At 35.0% G+C, this 21,610-nt stretch overlaps 1 protein-coding gene across 1 annotated transcript; it reads left to right on the top strand.

Moving 5' to 3' along the window:
* The first annotated feature begins 8,440 nt into the window (after nucleotides 1-8,440).
* Nucleotides 8,441-12,158, top strand: LOC116413263 (uncharacterized). Its single transcript, XM_031911310.2, has 3 exons — nucleotides 8,441-8,510; nucleotides 9,299-9,459; nucleotides 11,880-12,158. The coding sequence occupies exons 1-3, from the start codon at nucleotides 8,507-8,509 to the stop codon at nucleotides 12,006-12,008; spliced, it is 294 nt and encodes a 97-aa protein (XP_031767170.2). The 5' UTR covers nucleotides 8,441-8,506; the 3' UTR covers nucleotides 12,009-12,158.
* The last annotated feature ends 9,452 nt before the right edge of the window (nucleotides 12,159-21,610 follow it).

Below are 21,610 nucleotides of genomic sequence, written 5' to 3'. Positions count from 1 at the left end.
CTTTACATTTTTTACATGAAATAATATTTAATTAAAACGATCGTGAAAAATAATATTAATTGTAGTAAAAAAATAAAAGAAATACAGGGTGTGAATAAATTATTCTATTACATAAAACCTAACATTTATTTTTGTTAATTAATACAAGTAAAATTTTTGGTTTGGGAAAATTAGTAGGAACAAGTGGAACTGGTCCTCAAATATAACCGTATTGGTATTTATTAAAAGACGAGATGAGAATAAAATTTTAAGAAATTAACAGAAATTTTATGGAGTCTACGAGAAATAAACTATAAACAATTATATTTTTAAACAAGAAAAATGCTTTTCGAATTAATGCCATATAGTACATATAGCTTTTGGTTTTTGGCTATAATAGAATTATTCATCAAATATCAAAAAGAAGACAGCAGTGACCTCACAAACCATAGAGTTAGTTTCTTTTTTCATAATACATTTATTTCCGCTATAATATAAGTATTAATTAATAGACAATTCTGTTTACACCCTGTATTTGTATATGATTATAACTTATAAGTTATCTTGAAGAAGACTGATTGTTTAACATTTAATTTAGAAGAAAAAAAAAACTAAAATTACGTAAATTAATTTACGAATAGAAATAAAATTTCGACGAAATAAATATAAATGTTAGTTGTATAAAATTTCGTTTTATTTAAACAACAGAATAACTGGTTTTTATACAATTAAAATAGATTTTTTTTTATGGAACATTATATTAAATTAGGATATAAATTTCATGACTATAAATTGCCGTGCGGCATAGAATGGGACACCTCTTTCTTTCCCGTGGGTGTCGTAAGAGACGACTAAGGGATGTCGTCTCATAGTCGTCTCTAATTGTCTCTAGTCGTCTCTAGTCGTCTAGATAGTCGAGGGATGGACAGCAGTGTCCCTGTTAAAATATCACCTAAGTCTAATTTAACAAAGCGGTTGTCATTCCGTCTGTGGCTACTACTAGCAAAAATCCCAATGGCTCCCCATGTGACTCCTGTGGCTCTCCCCATGGCCTATGTTCAGCGGTGAACAGTTAATGGCTAATATGATATGATGATATGTATATGACTATAAATTGAGGCATTATACAGCTATATACAAACAAACTCATTGACAATATCAATAAAGATAAAAATCCAATAACTACGTTCTTATAAATGTGAAAGTAAGTTTGTTAGCTTGTTAACTACTTCACCAATCATTACGAAAATTGGTAAATAGACAGATAGATAAGTACATAATTTATTTGCATTACTTACAGTACACAATATCAGAGGTTTGGGTATATACTTAAAAAAGAATACATATACAATAGAAAAAAAAAAAACAAAAGAAAGAAAATTCGTAAAAAAATAACAATTTTTCATAAGTGTGCCATAGTAACATAAAATGGTTACAGCTCAGTTTATTGCTTTGTCCTCAAAAGAGTAACACTGATATTCTATTATGGCCAAAAATCAAAAGCTATATGTACTATATGAAATGAAGAAGGGCATAGGCTACTTTTTATCCCTCATGTGGACGAAGCCACGGGTAAAACCTAGTTGGTTATAGACATTTTTTTTTCTTTAATACGCTTGTTAACTTCGGCAGTATCTAAGTTAGATTTTAATACAAAAATGCTTTATGACCCTCGAAGTCTATCCTCTATAAGTTTACTGCGAGCCTACAGAAAGTTTTCATATAAAGTGCGTTCAACTACCATTTCGTTCGACGCCGTAGACCGGAAAATTGGTAGAAAAGTTCTTTCAGATAGAATGGTTGAGATTTAAAATAGGAGCTGTTGATAGAAAATTACTATCAATGTCTTTTGAACAGTATTACTATATTTGGACAACCAATAACTGATTAGGAAAGATTTTAGAGTGGCGATCTTGGACGAACAAACAGTGTGAAGCGTAAATGATCGCTTATTATAGTAGATAATCATCATTTTACTACCCTTATCCCAATCATTTGGGGTCGGCGTAATATGATTTTATCCATATTACAAAAAGATTTGGTTTTTTAGTTTTACGACCGGCCACCTGCCTGACGTCAACCCTCTTTGGGAAATTATTATAGTAGATAATAAAGATTAAAAAAGATAAATTAAAAATTTAATTGACAGAAAATTATGTATGTCGGTAAGATTTTAACCATTTTTTTATGCAACTTAGAATGGCAAACAAATTGACGGCCCACCTGATGGATAGTGATAACTGTCGCCTATAGACATGAGCAGTACCATGGACATAACAGAGTATATTGTTTCGCCCATGATAACCCCATGCGTTGCCATTCCTGAGGACTCAGGTATTATTCCTCTGTTTCCTAAAAATTTACTGCCATATCCCACCCTTCAAACCAAAACACAGCCATGCGAAACTCAACTGTTTTACGGTAGAAATACAAATGGGACAGAGGTACCAAAGCAAACGACTTTTATACAAAGTCTCCCTCTGGTTTTGAAAGGGCAATCATAATTTCAGGATTAAGAATGGGGAACAATGTATTTTAACGTCTTTGTATAAAATATTGAACTAATTTAATTTCAATGTCTTCAATATTAAAGTCTAATTCGAAATAACAAGAACTCTAATGTAACATGTTAATACAGAAGCCACAGAGAGGTTTTGGGAGAAAAAAAAAAAGGTTGTTTCAAATCACAAGGGAGTGAGGGCAGTAGAGTGTAAAATTGGATTCCCCAGTCCAAATCGATGGCCTAATTTGGTAAGTTTGTATGTACACTTATATATCATACTCGCTACTTCTATATCATGTGTATATAGTTTAATATAAGCAGATATTTATACTCATGCCCTAAGGTAGGAAGATGATTATAAATATGGAGTTAGCTCCAATTATTTGGGGTTGGTGTAAAATGATTTTATTCTTATAACCCAAGAATTTGACTTCTGGTTTCACGACCTTGCCTGTCTAATGTCAACCCTTCTTAGGAATATGTTTGCTGGTGATAACCAAAATCTATAGTATGGGAGAAAAGATTGAGAGAAAACGTCCTACGTGAGACTAAAATTGGTAAAGAAAGAAAGAAAGGATTTATAAGAAAGAGGGGCACTGCAGTTGCGAGAGAGATGCTGGTTAGAGACTGCAGTGGCTCGGAAAACCGGAGTCACATGCCCGTATATCCTTACTTATATACTTACTAAAGGATAACATCACTAGTGAACTTTCTCTGTCAACAATAATTAAGTAATTAAAAAAAAAAACTCCCGTGGTAACAATACAGTATGATCATATAAGTGAAGAATAATGTATACAACTAGACCCACATTGGAGGAAATATTTGGAAGTATATCATAACAGCCATTAAATGTCCACGATTGAACTTAGGCCTCCTCCTATTAGCAAGTTTTGCTGGAAATTACCACGCTTGGCAGACGGTTTGACAACCGTTGTTAGGCTTTGGTGATGTTTTAAGGGAGACGCTGTTGCCTATCCTTCGACCCATTAAATTCTCTTAGTCACCTCTTACGACATCCAAGGGAAAGGAACGAGTAGCCTATTGTCTGCTGTGTTGTGCTGTGTGATATCGGTATAGAATACTATACCGAGGTCACACAGCAATTTGGAGGTATAACAAAGTTGTATTAAGGGATGGAAACGCTTGAAGATTATAGACGATGATTACTTTCTATCAGGTTGACAGTCCGTTTATCATTCCAACTTGAATAAGAAAGAAGATTTTTTTGTAATGAAAGACAATGGAATAGTAGCCCCGTCTGCGCTAACGGTATACGCTGGCTGGCCACCAGTGAGGAATGGTAGGTGAGAATGAGGACAGGACAGTTAGACCATCGTGATGAATACACCTGTAATTCAGCACGATGATTTCCAGAAGGAGGCACGTGGAGGTTGACCTAACAGGGTATATTACTAACAATAGGGCTGCTTGTCCGCATTACTAAAAATCCGCTCCCTCCCAGAAAGGCGGTTAGATTCATCAGCTATAAATACCTGATAGGTATATCTAACTGATGACTTTAAAAGAACATGTAAAATATTTGAGATAGGATAAGAAAAGCCTTTGCTTCACAGTAGGTCATAAAATACGAATATATCTTAAGTTCAGGTTAGTTTCTTTAAGGTAAGGTTACGGTGTGAGTATAAAGTCTAATGTATTTTTTATTAGCTCATAAAATATAGGATCGCGGTTCAGTTTGCGTTTACGATATGTGGTGTTTATAAAAGAAATACATATATTTACAAGTATTGCAAAGTGTGGTCCCGGCATAGAATGGGTCACCCTTTCTTCTCCCGTAGGTTTTGTAAGCGGCAAGTATAGGAACTTACGAAGTATGGTAGCAGCGTCCCTCTTAAAACACCATAAAAGTCAAACTACGGTTGTCAACCCACCTACCAAGCATAGCAACTACTGGCGAAACTCCGCTTATGGGGAAGGACTATATTCAGCAGTGGCATATATGATGATTTGTACTGGGAAAATATTTGAGAAAAATGGGTTTTAACAACTGTAGCAGATGCTAAAACAATATATTTTTTAAATTTTGTCTGTCTATTTACATTTTGTTCCGGCATGGCGCAAAAAAGACTGTACCAAATTAAATGTAATTTTCTTAATTGTACTCCCGAAGGTCTGACTTAAAAACTGGTGTGTGTTTTATTTCAATACGTTATCTACTGATTATACAATTGCAAAATCCACGAGTACATATTTGTAGACATATATAAGGTCACCAGAGGGAGACTTTGTACAAAAGTCGTTTGCTTGGGCACCTCTGTCCTATTCGTGTTTCTACCGTGATGCAGTTGTGTTTGCATGGCTGTGTTTCGCTTTGAAGGATGGGATATGTCAGTGAATTTACAGGGTACAGAGGAATAACAGTTGAGTCCTCAGGAATGATCACGTATGGGGGGTATCATGGGCGAAACAGTATACTCTGTGATGTCCATAGTTCTGCACATGTCTATAGGCGACGGTTACCACTTTCCATCAGATGGGTCATCAGCTTGTTTGCCATTCTAACTTGCATAAAAAAAAGCTAATTGATACAAATATCACAACTCGAATACACAACCTTTTCGAATCGGACAGAAATCTATTAGACCACGACATTCTTGCTGTAAATTACGATCTATAAACACATAGTCTATGTGCCAATTTCTAACCAATTGTTTCATAACTGCAAAACACTTCTATTGTTCGGACCGCGACAAGTTGCCAACTCCAATAATATAAAGTTGGCCCCAGAAATTGTATGGAATGAATTACCACTACTACTTTTTATTTCAGTGTTAAAACTAGCAATGCAGTCACAAAAACGAGACAAGAAAATGCTTGCGCTAGTGTGCGTATTTTGTAAATGTGTGCAGGTCACAATTTATATGGAATTAAAATTGTAAAAGCTATTTATATATTGCTAGCTAGGTTATAATATCTATATAACTTTTATTAACGATTTCGTTTGTATATTCTTACACATAGAATAGTTATATTTAATTCGTCGGTCTGCAAGTGATTTCACTTATGTGTATATTATTTTTTTCTTATCTTTTTATTATTCTTTTAAATCTGTAATGTACACCGTAAACGTCTGTGAAGTCTTTGTGTGGTTTGCACACAGTAACAACGCTGTGGCAGTAAATAAACTGCCATAGCATAATGCCAAGTATTGGCCATTTTGGTAACTAATTGTTACAAATTAATATAATAGTCTTTTGCTTTGTTTTGTAAATGCATTTGGTTGTCAATAAAAATTTCCTTTTTTTCTTTAAAAATAGCCAAAATTATCGTCATCATCATCTTCATCACATCAGCCTTTAACTGTCCACTGTTGAACAGAAGCCTCCCCTTGGGGGGTTTTGCTAGTAGTTGCCATGCTTGGCAGGCGGTTTGGCAACCGCGGTTAGGCTTTAGAGATGTTTAAAACGTATGCTGCTGCTCGTCCCTCACCCTCCCTTAGTCACCTCTTACGACACCCACGGGAAAGGAAGGGGTGGCCTATGCTATGCCTGCACCATACGGTCATTTACAAAAAATTACATATTTTGTTATAATTTTAATATAAATTCGTGAATGTTCGTGAATATGGGTTAAATTAGAAATGTTTTCAAACAATTATTTATCCTTTATTGTACACAAACGTTACGATAAAACCATAAAATTTTAAACGTAATGTACAAAAGCGAACTTATCTCTAATTAGAAATTACTTCCAGCAAAGTATTTGTCATTGTTTTATAATATTGCATTTAAAGAGAGATAAACAATATTTAAAGCGTAATTACGTGAAAAATGTGCAATTTTGTGTTTCGTCCTTTTTTTATTTACGTTATATCCATATATCTCTCTCTCTCTCTTCGTCCTCTTCATTACTGAAGGTCGTGTCCTTGAAAGGTGTCTGTTTTTTTTTTACAACAGGGGGCAAACGAGCATGCGGCTCACCTGATGGTAAGTGACTACCGTCGCCCATAGTCACCCACAACACCTACGGCATTGCAGGTGTGCTGCCGGCCTTTTAAAAATGAATATACTCTTTTCTTGAAGGTTATATTGTCGTATCTGTACTGCTGCTGGCAGTTGATTCCAAAGAGTGGTTGTGCGTGGGAGAAAGTGCCTTGAAAAACGCACGGTGGAGGACCGCCACTCGTCCAGATGGTTGGGATGAAATTTTAGTTTATGGCGGGTGAAAATCAGTCTGTTGCCTCTTTTATGATGTTACTCCATTTTGCACGGTCTTCAGCTTCTCGCAGGGCAGCTGCAATTGACAGTCCTGTAACGGCAGTTACTTGGTCCGACCATCGACTTGACTACAACCATTAGTTTGTCCAGTTTATCCATATACACGACAATTAATTCTAACTCCATTCCTTTAAAACTATTTCCAATTCAAAATTTTTGGGTATTTTTTATACTCCCGCCAAATCAGGTTTGAGCTTATGCACCTATTTATCTACCTTGTTCTAACATATATGTTATTGTTTGGGGGATTGTTTGTAATGCAGGCTACCGGTTCCATTGCTAACAATATACCCTGTTGGATCACATCAGCGTGATCCCCCTTGGAAATTATCGTGCTGCCAATCAATCAATTACAGGTGTATTTATCGCGATGGGCTAACTAAGCTGACCTGGCTAAAAACCGATTTGACTTTGGATTGGGCAATTTTTTTTATGGATCAATAGTAGTAATCTTGGCAGTGAATGATGATAGGTCAGGATGAAAGTGCAGGTCAGTTTGCCTATCATGATGAATTCGCCTGAAATTTAGCGAAACTGTTTCCAGGTGAAACCGCGTGGAGGTAGACCTGACAAGTAAAGCTAACAATGGGCTGGCAGTCTTCATTACTAATATTGTTAGTTACTAATATTATAATAGTACTTTTCTTTTGTTTTTTTGTATATTTATTCTTTTTTATTTTTTTGTGTATGTACCAATATCTGTTATTATTTGTGTGCTGTAAGTAATGCAAATAAATTATATAATTATTTATCTAGTAATCCCTTTTCTCTACCATTCAACAAGATTTGAAATCAACAATAATGTTAAATCGAGAAACCGTAGTTTCAAACTGCAATCTCGTTGAGTTTGTCGCGTAAACAAATAATTAATCTGTTTGGTATAGTTTAATTGCTTGTTTGAGCTCGCAGCGTCGCTGAAGTTGGTCGCAGTTCTAGTCTGATGAATCTAACCAGAGCCTCACATTGTTGAGTTAGTTCCCACTTTTAGTTGCTATATTTAGACGTTTAACTGTACATGAATTTCAAGTTTATAAGGATTAAAATTTTAAATTAGGAAGCTGTTTATTTTATAAAATAGTTATTATCTATATGCTAATGCTAAAAAAGAGAACGATTTTGATTTTTTGAACCATATCATATCAGTCGATAACTATTCATTGTGAACGTAAGCCTTCACCATAAGGGGAGTTTTGCCTGTAGTTGCCACGCTTGGTAGTTGAGTTGGCATCCGCAGTTAAGTTTTAAGTTATGTTTTGAGAGGGATCCTTCTGTCCATCCCTCGACCATTAACTTCCCTTAGTCGTTTTTTACAACATCCACAGAAACGGAAGGAATGATTATGAATGAATTATGCTGAGACCACACGGTGGATGTTTTATATATTTACATACATAACTACATATCTGTCACGCCTGTCTCCCATTAGGGACACAGGTGTTATTCCTCTGTATCCTGTAAATTCACTGCCATATCCCACCCTTCAAACCGAAACACAGCCATGCAAATACAACTACTTCACGGTAGCAACATGAATGGGACTGAGGTGCCCAAGCAAACGACTTTTGTACAAAGTCTTCCTCTGGTATAAGTTCATAAAATAGTTTGTTATCTAATAGTCCCTTAAATAAGAAATCTATTAATTAAATGAACGAATGAATATATTTTATTTATAATATTTACATTACCTACATAGGTAGGTACCTATTTAGTTATGTATCAAGATGGCTATGAAACTGACAGTGCAATATTGTATGATGTATTGTAAAAAAAAAACTGTAATGTTATGGGTAATGTAAATTAATATAATTTAAAATCGTTCATATATTCCCCGCAATCTTATTGTTAGCAGTACCTTATCAGGTCTACCTGTGCGTGGTTACCCTGGAATCTATCGTGGTTATTTTTTTATAAACTCGTCACGATGGATCAACTAGTGTGACCCTTTATTCTCACTTGGTATCCTGTCAGTATAAACAGACAGCGCGCAAAAGGTTACCACTCCATAAATTTTCCTCGTAAAAAAATTGTCTTTATGAATGGTTAACGCATGAGTACTATTCATGTCTGTATTTGACCTTTATCGTTTTCCATCAGGTGGGCTGTCAATTTACCATTACAATTTGAATAAAAGGAAAATATCAATATTCTATAAAATATTTATTCTATTCGGTGTGCTTAAACTCTCGCTAGCTTCAAAATCTCTGTTAAGTCCTGCTCTCTTCTTTTTTCCCGTGTTTTCTTTTCATCTTCCTTTTTCATTCTCTCCTGTTGTATGTGTGCTATTAAGTATATGTATGTATGTCATATATATATATATATATATATATATATATATATATATATATATATATATATATATATATATATATATATATATATATATAGTGCGCCACCGCCATCATGTCTTTTTTCTCAATGCTCTCTACCTAAAAATTGTCTGAAAAATATTGTTTAGAGTTAAGGCCGCATTTTGTATCACTTCTCACTAAAATTAACTGTATTTATTATTTCATAAATTATAAATATATTTTATAAAGTGTAAAAAAATAAATAAATAAATGTTTATTATTCAAAGGGTCAACGTGTTCCTGTGAACGATCTTGTGACACCTGGTCAAGCATGAAATCTAAATTGCGATATTCAGCGGAATTGCGCAGGAAAAGAAGATACTGCCCTTGTACAAATAGAAGACCTAGATGTTTGAAAATTCGCCGTCGAATCAGAAATATGGAAGAAGTAATAGTATTTATTTTTCTCTTTGTAGTTTATGAAGGTAAACTAAGGATTCCGCAGTACAACGTCTGTCTCTGTGCATTGCTTCCACAATACTGACTCTGGTGGGGGGAAAGGGATTGTTAGTAATGGAGACTAAGAATCCCATTGCTAGCAATATACCCAACCAGGTCGACCTTCTCGCGGTTCTTCCTGGAAACTATCATGATTAATTCCTGATGAATTTATCATGATGGGCTAACTGGCCTGTTTTCATCCTTCACATCACCTTTCACTGGTGCCCCGCCAGTGTATCCCGTTAGTGCAGGCCATTCCATTTTCATCCAATAAAAAAAAAATACTGACTCTGGTAGCACCAGGGTTGCCAGATGTGCATTTTTTCATCAATTGTGAGGTTTACCTAAATGTGAAATATTTTGTCTCCAAATTGATGCAATTTTTTTATTATCGTCATCATGCTAGCCAATAGTTGTTCACTGATGAACATAGGCCTCCTCCTATTGGGGAGATTTGCCAGTAGTTGGTATATTTATCTGGCGGATTGGTAATCGTAGATAGTATTTGGTGAAATTTGAAGTTGGACGCTACTGCCCGATCCTTCAACATTAATTTCCCTTAGTCGTCACCCACGGGAGCCTGTTCTATACCGGGATTACACGGAAATTTTCTTTACTTTTACACAATTAATGTTGCTCAAAGTTTTGACATGAAAAACAAAGAGAATGACAAAATAACGTACTTCTGTATGTTTTTACTTTTAGCTTCTTTATCTTATCCATCTTCTGTTTTGCTACTCACATAGGTATATTTAAATAATAATACCAAAACTGCTTACAAATTTACTTGCACTTTTGTCTAAAAAATTCTTCAGTTCTCCAAAATTTTGCAAACAGGAAAATTTTAACTAAAATTGCGAAAAAATATTATCCAAAGTGGCAACACTGACCGCTACTCACATTTCTAATGTATGTACCCTCATGTATTTACTCGCCAAACAAGGTAGGTATTGCCATACTACGCTCTTAGTACATTTAATATTGATTCGTATCTTTCCAAGCTATCAAAGTTTTATTAGTTTCGAAGTTGTTTAAAGTTAGTAGTTGTTTAATCGTTTGTTTTAACCTGAGAACTACTTCGTAAAAAAGTCATCTGCTTGGGTATATTTGTCCCACTAATGTTCCTGATAGTAAGGACTTGTGTTTGCATTGCTGTGTTTCAAGGTGTTTCAGTTTAAAGGTTGGGATATTGCAACTAATTAAAGGGCACGGATACATAATATCATAGTTTAGACTTCGTGCGCGTCACAGTATATCCTGTATAATACTGTGACGCCCACGATTACTATAAGATGTCTGTGACATTCATAATAATCGGTTTGCTTAAAAAATAATTCCTTACTGATATTATAAATATGAGTTTGTTTCCTTTTGTTACCTCTTGACATTTATTTATTTATTACATTATCATCCCTTTGAGACATAAGATGCAAAGTGTTATATATAAAAAGCATATATACATGTTTCACCATACATAGACATGTAAATATTGGATCCCCAGAACTATTTTTATTTATATTTTTTATTATGTTAGTACAATAAAGAGGTTTCTTCAGGGTCGGCAACGCACGCGTAATACCTCTGGTATTACAGGCGTTCATAGGCTACGGTAACCAGTTACCATCAGGTGGGCCGTATGCTTGTTTGCCACCTCAGTGGTATAAAAAAAAAATATTAATTTAATCATTTATTTGCTCCATTATATTCATAAATATTTTAACAATAGCAATGTTCAATACATCAGTCAATCCACACTATCGAGTTTATCATTTGATATATGTATATAAACCTCAAATTGGTAACATTATACTGGGTATTGTTAACATTTATTTATTTATTTTGATATTAACATACGCGCCGTGTAGGTCCCGGCGTAGAACGGACCACCCCTTCTTTTTCCTGTTGGTGTCGTAAGAGGCGACTAAGGGAGATTAAAGTGGAGGGATAGGCAGCAGCGTCCCTCTTAAAACATCTGTAAAAACCTAACTGCGGTTGCCAACCTGCTTTCCAGGCGTGGCAACTACTAACAACCATCCACAGCCCTTATGATGTGTCCCACAGGCCATCTCATCAGCTGTGGAACAGCTGGGGATGGGCTGTGGGATGGAAAATAAGTTTATAATTACTCCTCTCCATCCATAGGTTGCCTGAAAGAGATTGCTTTTAGCAATAAAGTCGCCCATTGTTTTCTCATTGTGATCATTTCTTGTAATTGTTTGTATCTATAATAAGTTTACTATTGTAATCTTTTGAAGAAAATAATAAAGAGTATCTATCTATCTATCTATTGCACGTAAGTCAAACCGGTAGTTATTACATTAAAATATAATGTGTGCTTATGAAACTTTAAACAATTAAATATTTCAGACATGTTCCTGTAACCACGAATGCTGTTCACGATCCCCATCACCAGAGGGGCCTGATGGCAATCCCCTGCAGCGATCTCAACCAGTGCAGAACATCTGCCGGTTTACCGTTGACGCTTATTTTGCATGAACTAAAGAAAATTCAAATTAAATGTCTCTTGATTAAAAATAATTTATTATTATTATTTTTTTTTTTTACTAAATTTTCATAACATTATTGCTATTTTTTAATAAAATTGAGATCTTTTTAAATATCTTACTTGTTGACAATATAGCTTACTACAGGTAAGAGAATTTTTAAAAACATTTATATATTCATATATTTTAAATTTATCCATTATAAACAAAAAATGTAATGTTGCCTGTGTATAATATTAGTCTAAATGACAATAATTGTAACTGAATGTATTTTGAACATGTCAACTATATTATAATGTGATTTTTTTATTATTCCTTAAAACTCCCCTTTTGGGGGAAACCTGTGTTAAGCGGTGGACAGTAAAGAGCTAATAAAACAATAATCATATTTTTTATTTTTTTACCACAACCATATTACACATTAATTGGCAACAATAACATAAAACTAAACACATTTGTGGACTGGCGTCGAAATTGGGCAGCGAGCTGCCCGTGTTTTAGATCACCAGGCCCCCCTTCTCAGACATAATCATCAATAATATAATACTAATTGCCATCATGGTAAGGAATAAAATAAAATACAATAGTATATATAATAAAATACACAATAATATTTTGTGAATGTACGTACTATTTTATTACGTGTGGCGTGAAAGGCGTGTGTAATGTGTATGTGTGAGTGTGTCTGCACGTGTGTGTGTTTGTATGTGTGTGAGTAGTAGAGTAGAATTTGATTTTTACCCAATACATTATATGTACATATATATTATCATGTTTATCTCAGTATATTTACATCTGTATCCTCATAATCTAAATTTAACGACCATTTAATGATTATATTTTTGCAGTAATATCTTATACAATGACAAATGTTAAGAAATTTATTAATATAGTCACCAGAGTGAGACTTTGTACAAAAGTCGATTGCTTGCGTACCTCTATCCCATTAGTGTTTCAACCGCGAAGCAGTTGTGTTTGCATGGCTGTGTTTCGGTTTGAAGGGTGGGATATGGCGTGAATTTACTGGGTACAGAGGAATAACACCTGAGTCCTCACAAATGACAACGCATGGGGGGTATCATGGGCGAGACAGTATACTTTGTTATGTCCATGGTACTGCTCATGTCTATAGGCGACGGTTACCACTTTCCATCAGGTGGGCCGTCAGCTTGTTTGCCATTCTAAGTTGTATAAAAAAAATCTACCACTGCGATAAGAAAAAAACTTATTAGCAAAGGAGAGAATGTTCTAAAGGACTCTATTTTACATACATTATAGTATCTTCTAGTAAGTTCCGTATTTGTAGTGTGATTTATAGCAGAATGTTGACAGATATGATGATATATATCATAGTATATATATATATATATATTATAGTAGCCACAAATATGGAACAATCAATAACTAATATACCGACGGTCTCATATTATATGTTATTGTGGATAGTTTAATATCCAACATCTGCCTCCTCGTGTCACAAGAATTTAACTTTGTAACTTCATCAAATAAATTATGGTCGGAGCGTCGGGCTTTAATTAATATTAATGAAATCTTTAATATTATTTAATGTAATTAACGCCACGAGGTACAGAACTTAATTGTTTCCGAAATCGATTCTGTCTGTAATAACGCTGGAAATTGGCTTCATTCTTTCATTAAAATTTTGTTTTTGTTTTTTTTTTTTTATATATTTATTTACATTTTTATACCAAACTGCTACAGTAATACATACGGTAATTATTTACCATCAGGTGAGCCGCATGCTCGTTTGTCCCCTGTGCTATAAGAAAACTGATAAATTATTATTCAACTGAATTGTCATTTTTTTTATACAACTTAGAATGGCAAACAAGCTGACGGCCCACCAGATGGAAAGTGGTAACCGTCGTCCATAGACATTAACAGTACATAATAGTACTGTTTCGCCCATGATACTCCCCATTTGTTGCTATTTCTGACCACTCAGGTGTTATTCCTCTGTACCCAGTAAATTCACTGCCATAGCCCACCCTTTAAACCGAAACACAGCCAGATAAACATTTTCATCAGTTTTCGTATTTCTACCTGTATGAAGTGACGGGCAAAAAGCTAGTTATATTTAAATGAATCGATTATATCTGTATGTTTTACAATTTAGTTCTACTAGTTAAAATAGATATAAAAATAAATAGATAAATCACCTAGTACTAAAAAATCGCGAGGGGGAAGGACATACCTATATCCTGCTAAGTCGATCTACCCGTGGCCTCATCTAAAAACCATCGTGCTGAATTCCAGGTGTATTCATCACGGTGGGCTAACTGACCTGCCTTTCTTTGACTAGTGTCCCACTAGCATCTACCTTTAGTGCAGGCGAGGTTACAATTTCATTACCATCCATTAAAAAAAGCACTAAAAAGCCTACTTAATACCTTTTTTCTAAACACTACCCTCAGACATTAGTGAAAAACAAAAACAATATAAAAATTACAAACAGAGCTTTTGTAACCGACTGCCAATACAATTGTTAGAGAGTAATTTATCTAAAACAAAGCTATATGTATAACATGCTGAGAGATATACAGCACTAATCCTAATGAGCCTTAGATCCCTTTGTCGGGTAGACAATATATAATCTAGGTATAACAGTAATACAGATAATATCGACTCAGTGCTGAGACAGACCGTAGATAAGGAACATTGATAATACAAACGGACACAGTAAAGACAAGTGGACAACTTCAATCGACATAAATTAAAATCGGATGGGAATAAAACATATTTATTGATTTAAAAAAAATCCGAATGAATATGAGTTCAAAATAACTACAATATTGTTCTAATAATGAACTTAACTTTTTTTGGAAGCCGCTGAAAAAATTAAATAACCGTAATGTTACGTGTGGTCCCGGCACAGAATTGGCCTTAGCCGTGGGTGTGGTAAGAGGAGACTAAGTAAAGTCGAGGGATGGCCAGTAGCGTTCCTCTTAAAATATCTTTAAAGCCTAAAATAAAATAGGTACGTACGTAGCTTGACATATACGTACAATAGGTACGTACGTAGCTTGACATATACGTACAATAAGTACGTATGCAGCTTGACATATACGTACAATAAGTACGTACGTAGCTTGATATATACGTACAATAAGTACGTATGTAGCTTGATATATACGTACAATAAGAACGTACATAGTTTGATATATACGTAAAATAAGTACGTACGTAGCTTGATGTATACGTATAATAAATACGTACGTAGCTTGATGTATACGTATAATAGATACGTACGTAGCTTGACATACACGTACAATAAGTACGTATGTAGCTTGATATATACGTACAATAAGTGCGTATGTGGTGTATAAGGACATACGTAGGTTTTTTTTTATATCATCCAATATGTTCCGGTCACGCGAACAAAGTCGTAGGTAAAAGTTAATCAGGAATAAATGTTTACATGGCTGTTGAGTTTATCCACGAACTTCCCAGATGTACGCCCTAGATATCCAATGTTTACGTAAATCGGAGAACTGTGCGGAGGTTCTATAATATTAATATGTAGTTAGTCATGTGGTTTGGGGAATGTTTTCTTGAGTAATTACAGTGCGAGGCAAACAGACCAACTAATCTAAGTTGGATAGCACCGACTCGAGTTAAGGTTTGTATATATTGGTTCAGTCCGACATACAATTTCGGTGCGTTGAATGTATTTTTATATTTATACTAGCTAAAAGTTAATGTAAGTATGAAGTCAAAACTGTAACTTTTTTATACAGAGATATATTTATTGAATGGGATAGAAAGTAGCCTATATGTTATAAAGAAATTGTCATTTATTATTTACTAGCTGTATCCTGTGGTTTCGCCCGCGTGAATCGGTATTTAAATTATTCTATATGCTAAGGTAGGATGTAATCTAATTATATACCAAATTTTATTCAAATCTGTTCAGTAGTTTTTGTGTGAAAGAGTAAAAAAATATCTGACCGTCCATGGTTACAAACTTTTGCATTTATTATATCATTAGGTTTTAAACGCGACTTCATTCGCGTGACTGGGATATGTTCAGTAATCCGGATAAAATATATCCTACATCCTTTTCCATCCCATATAGTATGTTTTCTCCCACGAACACTCAGGTTATGGAATGAGTTCCCTGCCGAGGTTTTCCCAAGAGACTACAGCATGGGTTTCTTCAAAAGGGAGGTAAAGAGGTTTCTTCAGGGTCGGCAACGCGCGCGTAATACCTCTGGTATTGCAGGCGTTCATAGGCTACGGTAACCGCTTACCATCAGGTGAGCCGTATGCTTGTTTGCCACCTCAGTGGTATAAAAAAAAAACGTGTATACTGAATTTTATAGTGACTGGATAAGCCGTTAAGACGCTATAAGGTTACAAACAATTAATTTATATTTTCACATTTATAATATTAGTAAGGACTACTTTGTTCGTGTGAATCCTAAAAGCAGCAAAACCAGTGAAATAGATAAATCTAGATGACGTATCAAAATGAAGTATACTCCAAATTTTAAGTTAGACTCGAATGAATTTTATTAAAATGAATTGAAATCGACTCTATTACCTATTTTCACTCAGCAGCCCGTACTTGTAGCTGACTTGTTCTTAATGAGTAATAATAGAATGGTAACCCCGCCTACACTGACGGAACAGCAGAGAGGGATAATAGGTGAGGATGAAAAAGCAGGTAAGTTAACCTATCGTGATTCACTTGAAATTAAACATGATGTTTCTAAGGCAACCGCGAAGAGGTCAACCTGTCAAGGTATATTGTTAGCAAGTGTTGCTACTCACAATTATTAATTAATCTCCTACTTGTAGCTAACTGAGAGCAGGCAACCTGAGTATGTTGTGTATTTTTCTTCACCTTTAATTTAAACTAAGTTTTATTAAAAAGTCTTCGACCTACAGAAGTCAGCGGTGGGATTTTTATCGAAAAGTTCTCTGGCGAAACTAAAAATGGGTCGAAAAATTTAAAAAAATCACCTGTATATATATATATATATATATATATATATATATATATATATACAACACTTTATATTTCCTATCATTCTCGTCAGCTGTGCGTACGTGAGTTTCGACATGCCCCCCTCCCCCTCCTCCCACGTACATCACGGTGTAACGGATATATAAATGAGTAAAGTATCGATGCGGGCATTAACGTGGATATAATGTTGTCTTTTAACGTATCCTTTACATATATATTCCAGATTATATTAATTATTAGCAATGTTATTATCTCCGTGTGGTCCCGGCATAGAATTGACCACTCCTTTTTCGTGGGTGAAATTAAACGCGACTAAGTGAATTTAATCGTCGAGGGATGGGTAGTAGCGTTTCTCTTGAACATCACCAAAAACCTAACTGTGGTTTCCGACTCGTTTGCTAAGCGTGGCAACTACTAGCAATATCCTTTCGCATGGGGAAGGCCATGTATTCATCAATGGACAGTTAACGGCTGATATGATGATGATGATGATCCTTTTAAAATAATCTCAAATAGTTTATCAAATCTCAACCTTTAAGAGTGTTCTACTAGCGAAACTGAATATTTTTTCAAAGAAATATGGGTCGAAAAAATCCACAAAGAAGAAATATGGGTCGAAAAAATCCACAAAGAAGAAATATGGGTCGAAAAAATCCACAAAGAAGAAATGTGGGTCGAAAATATCCAGAAAGAAGAAATATGGGTCGAAAAAATTCACAAAGAAGAAATATGGGTCGAAAAAATCCACAAAGAAGAAATGTGGGTCGAAAATATCCAGAAAGAAGAAATATGGATCGAAAAATTCAAAAAGAAGAAATATGAATCGAAAAACTGCAAAAAAAAATAACAAAGAAGAGTTCATTACTAAAATACTATACTAATGTCTAATTAGTATAGTACCTAGGATCGGATCAGTTTTCATTTGTTTATATTTTCAATATGTTCTATTGAAACAGACTCTCCTTACTAATATGAGTATTGTAAATGTGAAAGCAAGTTTTTTATATACCAGTTAATGCCTTAACGGCTTTAATAATTACTATGTAATTTTGGCATACAGGTATTATATTGAAAGGAAAATTACACAGGTTAAAAGATGGACTGGCTGAAAACCAGCGTTGTTTACAGCTGTACACACTACACTGGGACACTCACAGCATCAGCTGTGTCACTTTAGTTTTTTTACTAATATAAGATACTTCTTATATATAATATTACTGTATTTTCTGTTGTAACTGTGTTTTTCTAGGGGGAAAGGGATTGTTAGTAATGGAGACTGAGAATCCTATTGCTAGCAATATACCCAACCAGGTCGACCTCCTCGCGGTTCTCCCTGGAAACTATCATGGTTAATTCCTGATGAATTCATCATGATTGGCTAACTGGCCTGTTTTCATTCTCATCTATCACCCTTCACTGGTGCTCCGCCAGCGTATCCCGTTAGCGCAGGCGGGGTTACCATACCATTTTCACCCATCAAAAAGAAAACTGTGTTTTTCTAGCAATAAATATTTTCTATTTTATTCTTCTTTTTATCCAAGACATATCCTGGTCATACGAACGAATTCGTAAGTAAAAGCTTGTATTTATATAATTACATACACTCTTAAGTAGTAATAGTACATAATATTTAATCAAATAAATAAATAGCAAGCAGAACGATCGCAATCCGATAGAAATGTCCTTTGTACTCGAAAAACGCAATTGCTGTAAAAGTGTGTAGGGGTTTGACCTTGACGGAAACGGAGGTCGTAAAAGGGCTTACTTGTGTGCTGGATGACCTTTGAACTTCGATAAACCTTTGACACTACAATCAGGACATGGTAATATATGGCAAATATTTCTATTTAGAAAGATTTATTAAATTTATAAAGATTTATTTATTTTTAAAGATTTATTTCTATAATCTTTATTGCACTTGTAAATTACATTGTTAATGCATTTATAAATATTGTAAGCAAGGGTGGACTAATCTCTGACAGAGATCTCTTCCAGTCAACCCAATGCAGTTAGAAAGCATGTTGTTAGCGGGCAGCTGAAGTGCTACAACTATTAATATTTGGAGTACATAAACAAATATACAGTTAAATAAAATATTAAGATACATAATAAAATATTACATAAATACATATACTATATATAAATATAATATCTACCTACTTATACAACATAGAACCTCCTTTTTCGAATACGGTTAATAAGTAAATTATGCATTACATACTTATATATTACATACTAACGTAATGTATCACCATCCGTATACCAGAGGGAGACTTTGTACAAAAGTCGACTGCTTGGGTACCTCTGTCCTATTCGTGTTTCAACCGTGAAGCAGCTGTGTTTGAATGGCTGTGTTTCGGTTTGAAAGGTGGGATATGGCGTGAATTTACTGGGTACAGAGGAATAACACCTGAGTCCTCAGGAATGGCAACGCATGGGGGGTGTCAGGGGCGAAACAGTATACTCTGTTATGTCCATGGTACTGCTCATGTCTATAGGCGACGGTTACCACTTTCCATCAGGTGGATCGTCAGCTTGTTTGCCATTTTAAGTTGTATAAAAAAAAGCCATTAACTGTCCACTGCTGAACATAGGCTTTTCCCATGAGGGTTTTGCCAGTAGTTGCCATGCTTGGCAAGCGGGTTGGCAACCACAGTTAGGCTTCGGTGATGTTTAAAGAGGGTTGCTGTCCCTTGACCATCAAGTTCCTTTATCGGCTTTATGACACCTAAGAAGAAGGAAGGAGTGCATTCTATGCCGGGACCACGCGACATGTGTAAATAGATACAAAAATCAAATAAATATTGTCCGTTTGTTGTGAACGGATGGACCAAATTGGCTATTCTTTTTCATTGATTGTTATATGTATTGAAACCCCAATTTAACCAAGAGAATGACTTTCAGTTACCACTTCTGAGTGGAAGAATTTATAAATTTTTTCATGACGGAGATTCAGTCTCAAATTTCTCGCTCATTCTTTCTATTTCTATTCCAAATCTTTTTTCTTCAAATAATTCTTTTTAAATGGATAAACATGGAATCATTGATCATTATTAAATCATGGTATTATTAAAGGATGAAACAATAAGAACCTAGACAGGTTAGTTGGCCCATCGTCAAATTTAATAAACATTAACTTCGATGATTTCCTGTGGAGGACCGCGTGGAGGTCGACCTGACAGGGTACATTGTTAACAATGAGTCACTAGTTCCCACTACTAACAATCTCTTCCCCCAGACTAAGGTGTTATGGGTTCATAATCTTCTGTTATTAAAGCAATATACCAAATTGCTGGTAATGGGGACGAGCGTCCCCACTACTATATATTCTTTATTGCACTAAACATACAGTAACAACAGTAAGTCAATAACAATGTTATCAAAGGCGAACTTATTTCTAAAAGAGATTTCTTCCAGTCAACCTAACACAGTGGCACCTAACAATCCTCTCCCCCTGTAGAAGCAGTTTGTAATTCCTTAATATATATATATGATGGTCGCAATTCAAATCATTAGAAGAGCAAAATACAAACAAAGTCACAAGTAAAGACTAGTCTATTATAATTTAGGTTCATACACGACAAATTTCATGTCTAATAACCAAAAGTTTTAATTCTCGGCTCACGCAGTTCGGTAAGTTCATAATCACCGCATTTCCCATACGATGGCAATATTAAATTTAATTAGGGTGGCCCATCACATGGGGTTTATCCTAATGACGTCATTAGTAAACTTCACTGAAATATAGATCCGAGAGGCTCGACTGATGGAGATTGCCTCTCTTAATGTTACAATTTAAAATAATTATCCTTTTAAGATGTTTTTTTACCCAACTCAGAATGGCGAACAAGCTGATGGTCCACCTGATGGAAAGTGGTAACCGTCGCCTATGGACATGAACAGTATTATGGACATAACAGAGGGAGACTTTGTACAAAAGTCGATTGCTTAGGTACCTCTGTCCCATTCGTGTTTCTACTGTGAAGCAGTTGTGTTTGCATGGCTGTGTTTCGGTTTGAAGGATGGAATATGACAGTAAATTTACAGGGTACAGAGGAATAACACTTGAGTCCTCAGGAATGATCACGCATGGAGAGTATCATGGGCGAAAGAGTATACTCTGTGATGTCCATAGTTCTGCCCATGTCTATAGGCGACGGTTACCACTTTCCATCAGATGGGTCATCAGCTTGTTTGCCATTCTAACTTGCATAAAAAAAAGCTAATTGGTACAAATATCACAACTCGAATACACAACCTTTTCGAATCGGACAGAAATCTATTAGACCACGACATTCGAGAGGAATAACACCCGAGTCCTCGGGAATGGCAATGCATGGGGGATATCATATGCGAAACAGTATACTCTGTTATGTCCATGGTACTGCTCATATCTATAGGCGACGGTTACCACTTTCCATCAGGTGGGCCGTAAGCTTGTTTGCCATTCTAAGTTGTATAAAAAAAACAGAGTATACTGTTTCGCCCATGATACGCCCTGTGCGTTGCCATTCCTAAGGACTCAGGTGTTATTTCTCTGTACCCTGTAAATTCACTGCTATAATAAAATTAAGAAAAAAATTACAAAAAAAAAAATTAAATTA

The sequence above is a fragment of the Galleria mellonella genome, unplaced genomic scaffold (assembly GCF_026898425.1).
Source record: "Galleria mellonella isolate WM207_F2 unplaced genomic scaffold, CSIRO_AGI_GalMel_v1 utg332, whole genome shotgun sequence".
In the NCBI taxonomy this organism is placed as follows: domain Eukaryota; kingdom Metazoa; phylum Arthropoda; class Insecta; order Lepidoptera; family Pyralidae; genus Galleria; species Galleria mellonella.
The sequence above is the reverse complement of the archived record's forward strand: the minus strand, read 5'-3'. Positions and strand labels throughout refer to the sequence as shown.

Coding starts and splice junctions, on each gene's coding strand:
- LOC116413263 (XM_031911310.2), top strand. Junction 9,460..11,879: donor GAATCAGAAATATGGAAGAA/GTAATAGTATTT, acceptor TAAATATTTCAG/ACATGTTCCTGTAACCACGA.